The sequence below is a fragment of the Furipterus horrens genome, unplaced genomic scaffold, assembly GCF_987537825.1.
Source record: "Furipterus horrens unplaced genomic scaffold, mFurHor1.1.pri manual_scaffold_5, whole genome shotgun sequence".
Classification (NCBI taxonomy): Eukaryota; Metazoa; Chordata; class Mammalia; order Chiroptera; family Furipteridae; genus Furipterus; species Furipterus horrens.
This window is the reverse complement of record NW_028327175.1, coordinates 125,638,888-125,649,052: the sequence shown is the minus strand read 5'-3', so window position 1 is coordinate 125,649,052 and position 10,165 is coordinate 125,638,888. Positions and strand designations below refer to the sequence as shown.

Here is a 10,165-nt window from a genome sequence, read left to right as displayed (position 1 = left end):
GCTCTGTGCAGTTGAGATTTAAGTTTTCTCCTCTGGGCCTCAGGGCCACCTCCTACCCAGGCTTTATTGTTTTCTCACCACCCTTTTAAATAGCCGAGCCTGCACTGGGATCAGCAACTCGAGTCCCAGAGATAAGAGAGTTCAGGAGAGCAGGTGTGGGTTCCTAGCCAGCTCAGGCACAGCCTGTCCTGTGTGGTCTCAGCCCTGGTGTCTGCAGAGGTGAGCCCGCTGTTGCGTCTTCATCTCCAGCCTGGCCCTTTCCAGGTTACTGAGAATTAATTCAAGGTTGGCAGGTGGAGGGCTTCTTCCTGGGCTGCCCTTCCTTCCAAGTCCACTCTCCCTTTCCTCTTCTGCAGGCAATGGCATCTATGGGTGACCATGAATTTGGCAGTGGCGAGGGGAAGGAGCCAAACATGGGGGACAGGTGACGTGGGTCCTGGTTTGAGCAGTTTGTGCAGCCCTGCCTGGTTGAACTGCTGGGCTCTTCCTTCTTCACCTTCATTGGGTGCCTGTCGGTCATTGAGAACAAGCCAGAAACTGGGTTGCTGCAGTTGGCCCTGGCCCATGGGCTGGCCCTGGGCCTCATCATTGCCACGCTGGGGACTATCAGGTGAGGCCCCTCTGTGCATTCAGCCACTGCTAACCTGGTGGGCTAAGCTGTCAGCAGGGACCCCTGGGCACACACTCAGGATTCTGGGAGCACTGTGAGTAGGAGTGTAGGCTTAGGAGTCAGTCTGCATGGGTTCAAATCCTATCTCTGCAGCCTACAAGCTCTGTGACTTTGGGCAAGTCACTCTTCAAATTTGAACCTCTCCACCTAGAAAATGGGAACCATGGAGTCTGTTTAAAATTATTTTTTTCAGAAGCTAACACGTATATTATACTGCTAACGTGTACCAAGCACTGTTCTAAGCACTTTACAGATATTAACTCATGTGATCCTCACAACAACCCTGTGCAGTTGTACTCTTATTATCCCCGTTTCCAGCTGTGACAAAGAACAGCTATGTCACTTGCCCAAGGTTACATGGCTAGCAAGCGGCAGAGCCAGGAGACAAGCCAAGCTGTTTTACTCCAGCATCCAAACACGAGAGCCTCATGGTGGAGGGAGGAGCATGAAATGATGTGAAAAGTAGTTCATATTAAGGGTTCAGTCACTATTGGTTGCTTTATTGCTGTTAATATTAATTGAGTGGGATTTTATTCCAGCCCAGGGCTTTCCCTGGTTGTAGAGAGGTTTTGCACTTTAGTATCCATGAACCTGAGTGGTCCCGGCCCATCAAGTGGTGACCAGAGAGGGTAGTGAGAAGAGGAGCTTCTCTTGCACAGCACCCCTTTGAACAGGAACCCCACCCAGGGGGAGGTCCATGAGCTTCCAAGAGAGCCATAGTGACAAATGCCTTGAATGGGGCACTGGCAGGGTGATGTAGGCTGCTCTGTATTTATTCTCACTCAGAAAATGAATCGGAATAAAGAAATCAAAATACTGTTTCCCAGAAGAACAGAATGGAAAGAGAACTTTAACATTTTGTTTAAGAGTCCAAGGGAGGCTGCCTGTGGCATGAATAGCACATGCTCTTCTGTTTCAGTGGGTCTGGGGTTGAATGCAACCTTTGTCACATCTAGAAAGGATGGCTCTTCACCCATGACCAATGGAGAGGCCGGCCAACCTGAATCTGTCCTTTGGTGCTAGGTTCAACTTAGTCTACCCACCCACCCCCTTCACATCCTGAACTCCAGGTGACAATCCTAAACCCAGTGGTGAACTTCTAAGCTCTCTCCTGATTCTCAGTGCCATTTCCAACCTGAAGTCCTACTCTCTATTTTATCTTCAATACTAATCACACTTTCAGCCCCCAAATGAGATTTTCCAAGCTCATAGATACAGAGAACAGATTGGTAGTTGCCAGAGGCATGGGGTAGGGGTGGGGGTGAAATGACTGAAGGGGGTCAAGAGGTAAAAACTTCCAGTTATAAAATAAGTTCTGGGATGTAATGTACAGCATGGATGGTGACTATAGTGAATAATACTGTTCTGTATATTTGATAATTGCTGAGAGAGTAGGTCTTAAAAGTTATCACAAGAAAAGAAATTCTGTATGTGTGGTAACAAATGTGAACTAGAGTTATTGTGCTGATCATTTTGCAATATATACAAATACTGAATTATTATATTGTACACCTGAAACTAAGATGTTATTTTTCAATTATATCTCAATGGAAAAAAAAAGGGTCTTATTGGTTAAGCAGTTCAACCAACTAGGTGCATGTGTCCAGAGCCTGGCTACTTACAAGGGGAGGCCAGGATGCCTCTCTTGGTCTGCTAATTTGGAGCCTGGGGTCTCATTTTGTCCTGTGGCCCATCTCTGAAGGGCTGGAAGGGGCTCTGAGGGAGTCTGGAAGGAGCTTAGAGATGGCTTCCCATGTGTTCTTCCTCTGGTATTTATTAAGAAAGTGGGCTGCCCTCCCTCCCAGGCTCTCCCCAGGTCCCTTGCCCTACCAGTGCCTGTTTCTACTTGGACTGGGCCTTTGCCTGACTAGCTGTGCAAGGCCAGCTGGTGAGGGTGCTGGTTGAGACGCATTCCCTTGGGCATAGCCTGAACCTGGACCTCACACTTCCTTCTGCTTTTGTGGCTCACAGTGGTGGACACTTTAAACCTGCTGTGTCCCTGGTGGCCATGCTTATCGGAGGACTCAACCTGATGATGTTCCTTCCCTACTGGATCTCCCAGCTGTGCGGGGGGGTGACCCCCAGTGGGGCTAAGCTGCTGGTTTCTGCTCTGATGGGGCTGCTCGGGGCAGGAAAGGGGGACTGTCAAACTTCTCCTGTGTTTTCCAGTGGGATTGGATGGGGAGGGGGATACTCAAAGGGACTTTGGTTCACTCCAAACGCACCCATTCTTTCCACATCTGGACAAACCAGGACAGATCAGGAAGAAGAATTTGGGACTAGATGTTTTTCTTCCTTAGTCTATTTCTGGCTTTGGAGTGGATTTGCTAGTTCTAATGTTTTTTAACATGTTCATTCATTCATTTGTTCATTTACTTGTTTATTTATTCTACAAACATCTCACTAAGCACTGACTGGGGTACAAGGTGAATATAGTTATTCTTGAAAAACTCCTGAGCTGACTTCTGTTTGTGTTCTCCAGCTTGACCCCTTTAAACTGAGTCCTCTGCCTTAGAAGGGAGTTACTATTCAATTTATGTTTGGAATTCTCCCATCCCAACAGGAAGTCTAGCGCTTTCTTTTTGCCGCAGAATTTTCATAGTTCTACATATAACTCTTAGCCCTGGCTGGTTTGGCTCAGTGGATTGAGCGTCGGCCTGCGAGCTAAGTGTCGCTGGTTCGATCTTCCAGTCAGGGCACATCAGAGAAGGAAAACTCTGATTCCAAAAAACCTCCGCTGCCTTGCGGCATACCTCTTCAAGGGAAAGGCTAAGGGAGTAAACCCCAACAGAAAATCCGGAGCCGGAGTTCCTAAGGCGGTTTGACGTTGTAGTCAACACCGGCAACTCCTGCGGCGCACCTGAAGCCAAACTGTATTGACTCCGTCTTTCCCTTGGATCCTTCAGCTGCGAAGAGAGGGGTGTCTGCTGCATGGGCAACAGCAGACCCTCCATATCACCCTGTCCAGGCTCTGTAGCTTCAGCTCCACTGGAGAGGACACTCCAGCGTCATCGCAAGATGTCGATTCAACACGGGAGGAGACAGATACCGTGTCACTCCCGAGTCGGACTGCACAACCATTCTCGGCGGTGCAGATAGACTCTTAAGAAGCTACACCATCGTCTCTCGAGACGGACGGCTGCCGATGATGATGATGATGATGACATATAACTCTATGGGTGGATGCCCTTCCTCCTTCCTTCCCTCTTTCTTTTCTTCTTCTCTTCTCTCTTTCACTTTTTCTATCTTTCTTGCTGCCCTGAAGCGTCGGTACAACCAGGACTTCAAGATGTAAGCCTTGCTTGGCACATGTGTTAGTGGGGACGGGTTGCCCTGTTAGCCTGGCTGGGTCTGGACAGTGGCTCTAAGCTCAGGCCCATGGTAGACCTTGGTTTCAAGGCCCATTACACTCTCTTCCCTGTCCTGGTCTCCCCATGCCTCATTCAAGACCCTGTTCCTCTGCCTGTACCTTTCTGTTCTGGTCCTTGGTGGAAAGCAGTTTTCAGACTCTGCCTCTGGCTGGGCCACTTTGCAAACTTTTTGAACCTAACAGTGACTGGTACAGGGCAGCAGTTGCCAATCACTGAACACCGCTGCCCCCGTCCAACGCCCCTTCCCCCCCGCCAAGCACTTTACATCTCTCATTTCTTTTTCCAACAACTTCACAAGTCCTTAGAGGATGCTCACTCCCTGGGTACAGAGCTATTATTATCCCCATTTTGTAGAAGAGAAAATGGAGGCACAGAGAAGGCGGTGACTAGTCCAAGTTCACATGAACTGCTGAGCAGCAGAGCAGATTTGGGTTCAGGGTCCAGAACCTTGTCTACTCTGCTGTCTTCCCTCTGCAAGTACTGTGATGACCCCTGATGCTGATTTTCTCTGAAACCAATTGAGCTTTAGCCTCACGGACCCTTTGCCCCTTTGAAGGGACCTTATATGGGTTAGCAATGTGTTGACCTGGTCATGTGTGTTTGCAAAATTCAAAAAAATAAGGTAGATTTGTATTCTTTTTCTCAAAGAGGTTCATCTAAGTTACATATGTTTAAGGCCCACTGAAGTCACCACTGGCTTACCCCCATTTTACAGATGAGCAAAATGAGGCTCAGAGAAGTCCAATAGCTCGCACATTGCCACATGGCAAAAACTAGTGGAGCTGGGATCACTAATGGTTGGGGCATGCATTTTGGGGCCCCCTCCCAGCTCCTGGTCATCTCTTCACCCCCCACTGTGGGGTTCAGTGGCTTCTCTCTGCAGGTAGTGAGTCCAGAGGAGAGGTTCTGGAATGCATCTGGGGCAGCCTTTGTGACAGTTCAGGAGTCAGGGCAGGTGGCGGAGGCAGTGGTGGCAGAAATCATCCTGACCATGTTGCTGGCACTGGCTGTCTGCATGGGCACCATCAATGAGAAGACACAGAGACCTCTGGCCCCATTCTCCATCGGCTTCTCTGTCACTGTGGATATTTTGGCAGGGCGAGTGTCCCTCAGCTGTGGGACTAGAGTCCCTGGCCCTACGTCAAGGCTTGGCTCTGGAGGTTGGGCTTGCAGAGCTTACTTGAGGGACACAGACTCAGTTGCCAGTGGGGGTCAGGAATGTAATGCAATGGGGGAAGTGGGCTGCATTAGGCAGACAACAGGGAGTGATATCTTTGGAGGTACCACTATTCATTTCTAGGAAGTTATTGTTATGTGGAAGTGTGGGCCTGGAGGGAACCTTCTTCTAACTTCATTCCAAGGAATTCATAAAACTGGATTTTTATGTGAAATTATTTTTGAAGTGTCAGTAAAGCATTTCTGCAGGATATGTTTGCCTATGCTGAGCTTCTTAGTAGGTTTGGGAAGGAATTAAAGAGATAAGACTGGGTGAGGTGTTATTTCTCTCATTTTTTTTGTGAGAGGAAACTGAGGTTCAGAGAGTACACAGTGACTTATTGAGGGTCACTGGGCAGCAGTAAATTAAGTGACAGATCTGGGACAAAAGCCCAAATCTCCAGCTGAAAAGGATGAGGGAGCCCCTCCCTAATGTCCGGCTCTTTCTTTTCTCTTGGACACAGTTTCCTGGCTCTGCCCTCTAACCCTATGTCATCCTTGGGAAGGGGAAGTGGGAGTCCGGGGAGGATATGGTGAACTCCTGTCTAAAGCTGTGGCAATGCTTTTCTGCCCCCTAGTGGTTATTTGTTTCACTTACAAGCGTATTGACCCACGGCTACTGAATGCCGGGGCAGGTAAGGAGCCAAGTCTGCAGAACCCCAGCTTGAGTGAATGGGACAAAGACTTAGACACCAGAAGTAGAGGGGTGCACCTGGGCCACAGTCCCCTATAGGAGATGCTGGGTCAACTATATTAAACACCTGTACATGAATTATATGTGAGACTTGGGCTATATATATGTTTTTTCATTGACTTTCGAAAACCCATGAGATAAGTACTTTCACCTTAACTGAAACACAGAGAGGTTAGACAACGGTCGCACAATTAGAAATGGCTGGTCTGAGTCTTGAATCTAGGTCTACTTGACTCCAAAATTCACATGACTGACAACTGCTTGACATTGCTTTAATAACTTTGGAGAGAACCTGGGTCTATCTTTTTTCTCTTCCTGCCATCCCTAAGCAAGCATATGCAGAGTGGCAGACTGTATGTCCAGTGCTAATAGCCTCTTTACCTGTGTCTTCTTTGGAACCCTCCAGAACCCAATGATAGGGAGGATTTGGGGGAGGTGTGTGACATAGGCCTAGTTGGGAAAAGAAACCTGAAGTAAGTTGGGGCCTGGCTGTAATCCTGGTGACATATGGCTGGGTGTTTGCAGGAGTGCTGTGTCTGGAGCCTTCATGAATCCTGCTCATTCCTTTTGACCTGCTGTGGTGGCCAACCACTGGGATGTCCACTGGCTGGGCCCACTCCTGTCCAGCCTGCTTGTGAGAGTGCTCATCAGGTAGGAGTGCGACACAGGGTCACCATCTGATGGGCACTGATGATAGCTCCCATAGCATGCAGGGGCAGAAGACTAGGATCTCACTATAGTTTGTAGAAGAGAAGAGGGAGCCTTCTTCAGAGGCAAATCTTTTTTAAAGTGTACTTAGTCTTATTAGAAAATATTTTATTTATTTGTTATTTTTTAGAGAGAAGTTAAAAGAGGGAGAAAGAGAGGGAGATAAACATTATTGTGAATGAGAGATACATTAACTGGTTGCTTCTTTTTTTTTAATGTTTTTTATTGATTATATTGTTACAACAGTTCCAATTTTCTCCCCTTTACTCCCCTCCACACAGCATCTCCCTCCCCCAGCAATCCCCCCCCAAGTCCATACCCCTGGTTCGTAAAAAATAACTATCCCCTCCCCTCTCAGATATTAAGACCCTTTGTAATCTTGTAAAGGACAATGGGCGAAGGTCTCAAGCTCCTCTAGCTGCTTCAAGCTGGACATGGTCGTCATCCTACCTACTCTTGGGTCCAGAAAACCCTAATAAGAGCGGGGGTGTGGAGGGGAGGGTGGCCTTCCCACATGGGGAAGGACTGTACAGACTCCGGTCAGTTGGCTGTCTCCGGTCAACGGCATGCTTGGTTTAACAGGCTGGCATCCTTGTGTTCTGGGGGCAACAGATTTGGCGAAAAGGGTTAAAAGACATCATTCAATCCATAACTACTAGATGACAAAAGGCAGGGATTAATTTTTCAATGTCCCATATTAGGAGAAAGGAAAAAAGGGGGGGGGGGCTTCTTTGTAGGAAGGTGTGCTAGGCACATCTCACCTGTCCAAAACCCTTTTGCCCATTATACTTAGTTTGGGCTGAGGGAAATAGTTTAGGTTTTCCCCCTCTCAGACCTCTGGGACTTTTCTGTCCAAGCCATTACGATAGAAAAGAGAAACCAGTTTTAAAGTGAAGCCCACAGACCACCCCATTCTTCACCAACCCACCCACTTAGTTCAGCCAAACCATTGAGTCTCAGGAGGCAGCGCTGCAGAGAGGATTAAGTGAGGCTTATGCATACAGATAATCGCTCAGGTAATGCGATCATAGGCTTATGTCCTTTGAAAACAGAAAACACGTGTTAATTTATGTAACATAACCCACAAACAAGTCTCTAAATCTGTAAGACTGTCTTTTTTTTAATAATGTTTTTTATTGATTATATTGTTACAACAGTTCCAATTTTCTCCCCCTTGTTCCCCTCCACCCAGCACCCCCCTCCCCCAGCAATCCCCCCCAAGTCCATACCCCTGGTTCATAAAAATTAACTATCTCCCCCCTCTCAAATATTAGGACCCTTTGTAATCTTGTAAAGGACAATGGGCGAAGGTCTCGTGCTCCTCTAGCTGCTTCAAGCTGGACATGGTCGTTGTCCTACCTACCCTTGGGTCCAGAAAACCCTAATAAGAGTGGGGGTGTAGAGGGGAGGGTGGCCTTCCCACATGGGGAAGGATCGTGCAGACTCCAGGTCAGTTGGCTGTCTCCGGTCAACGGCGTGCTTGGTTCAACAGGCTGGTGTCCTTTTTGTGTTCTGGGGGCAACAGATATGGCGAAAAGGGTTAAAAGACATCATTCAATCCATAACTACTAGATGACAAAAGGCAGGGATTAATTTTTCAATGTTCCATATTAGGGAAAGGAAAAAAAAAAAAAAAGGCTTCTTTGTAAGAAGGTGTGCTAGGCACATCTCGCCTGTCCAAAACCCTTTTGCCCATTATACTTAGTTTGGGCTGAGGTAAATAGTTTAGGTTTTTCCCCCTCTCAGACCTCTGGGCCTTTTCTGTCCAAGCCATTAGGATAGAAAAGAGAAACCCGTTTTAAAGTGAAGTCCACAGACCACCCCGTTCTTCCCCAACCCAGCCATTTAGTTCAGCCAAACCGTTGAGTCTCAGGAGGCAGCGCTGCAGAGAGGATTAAGTGAGGCTTATGCGTACAGATAATCACTCAGTTAATGCGATCATAGGCTTATGTCCTTTGAAAACAAAAAACACGTGTTAATTTATGTAACAACCCGCAAACAAGTCTCTAAATCTGGAGAAGAAACCTTTAAGACGGTTAGTTGCCCTGTTTTATACTCTACTACTGATCATTGTGATTTTCCTTGAATAATAATTTTTCTCCCTAAGGTTACCCTCCTTGTCTTTAAAGGGACTACATTAAGTCCATTTTTAATTTATCCTGTTCGTTTGCATAAACATAACAAGAGCAGCAAATGATCACTTATGATCTTTAGTTCTGTTTTGCTGGAACTTACCCAAGGAATATTTGGGGTGACCTTCAGTCTGTTCTTCAGGGCACAGAAGCTGTGCCACATATCTGGCATTCATCCTTGCCTGTACACACCTGTTTTTTCCAAGTCTTTCTGGTCTTTCCTTGTGCCTTAAGGTCCCTTCTAGCCATCTTTCAGGAAAACAACCTTCGTTCCTTCCCTGGAAAGATTGCTGTGGACCGCACAACCAACCATGGTACCAGGCCTTTTTATCTCACGGGCTTTTATTACCTTTGAAAGTCATTCCCAGTTCCTCAGGGCTTTCTGGTAACAATCTGAGCCCAAGTATGTTTCCTTTAGGCTTGACATTCCAGTCAAAGACTTGGTCAAAAAAAATAAAAAAAAAGAACCTCTGTTGACAACTGGTCTTATTAGTTCTATGCAAAGGAACTTACGTCATTACTTACTTGTTTAGAATGCCAAACTCTGGAGGGATCAAATAGGGAGAAAAATACACAACATGAAGGAAAATCTTTGTCCTAATATTCACTGAACTGGCATTTCCATTCTTCATATTTTCATTTTTCCCCCACTAAGAAATTTTGGTTTGTTTTTCCATTACAGTTGTCTCACTTTTTTAGCCCTCTTGTTTCCCTGCACCCTGTCCCTCCCCTCCCCCACATTTAGTCCCCACTCAGTTGCACCTGTCTGTGGGTCATTCATATATATATATATTTTTTGACTTGACCCATCCCCTTACTCCTTTCTTTTCCTCCCCCCCGCCCCCCTTGTTACTGTTAGTCTACTTCTTGTTTACATACCTCTGGTTCAATTTTGCTCATTTGTTTGTGTTGTTCATTAGTTTCCTGTAATAGGTGACAGCATAAGGTATTTTTCTTTTGTTGCCTGGCTTATTTCACTAAGCATAATTTTCTCTAGTTCCATCCATGTTGTTGCAAATGGTAGAAGTTCCTTCTTTCTTTCTGCTACATAGAATTCCATTGTGTAAATGTACCACCGTTTTTTGATCCACTCATCTACAGATGGGCACTTAGGTTGTTTCCAGCCCTTGGCTATTGTAAATAGTGCTGCTATGAACATTGGAGTGCATAGGTTCTTTTGAATTGGTGTTTCGGGATTTTTTGGATATAATCCTAGCAATGGAATTGCTGGTTCAAAAGGCAGTTCCATTTTTAGTTTTTTAAGGAAATTCCAAACTGTTTTCCACAGTGGCTGCACCAATCTGCATTCCCACCAGCAATGCACCAGGGTTCCCGTTTCTCCGCATCCTCTCCAGCACAAGTTGTTTGTTGATTT

The 10,165-nt window shown here is 46.5% G+C and overlaps 1 protein-coding gene across 1 annotated transcript; it reads left to right on the top strand.

Annotated features, from left to right (window-relative positions):
- Positions 1 to 368: 368 nt before the first annotated feature.
- Positions 369 to 6,605, top strand: AQP8 (aquaporin 8). Its single transcript, XM_090279389.1, is given in 4 exon segments — positions 369 to 610; positions 2,642 to 2,771; positions 4,925 to 5,139; positions 6,476 to 6,605. Coding segments are annotated over 4 exon segments (717 nt in total).
- Positions 6,606 to 10,165: the final 3,560 nt, after the last annotated feature.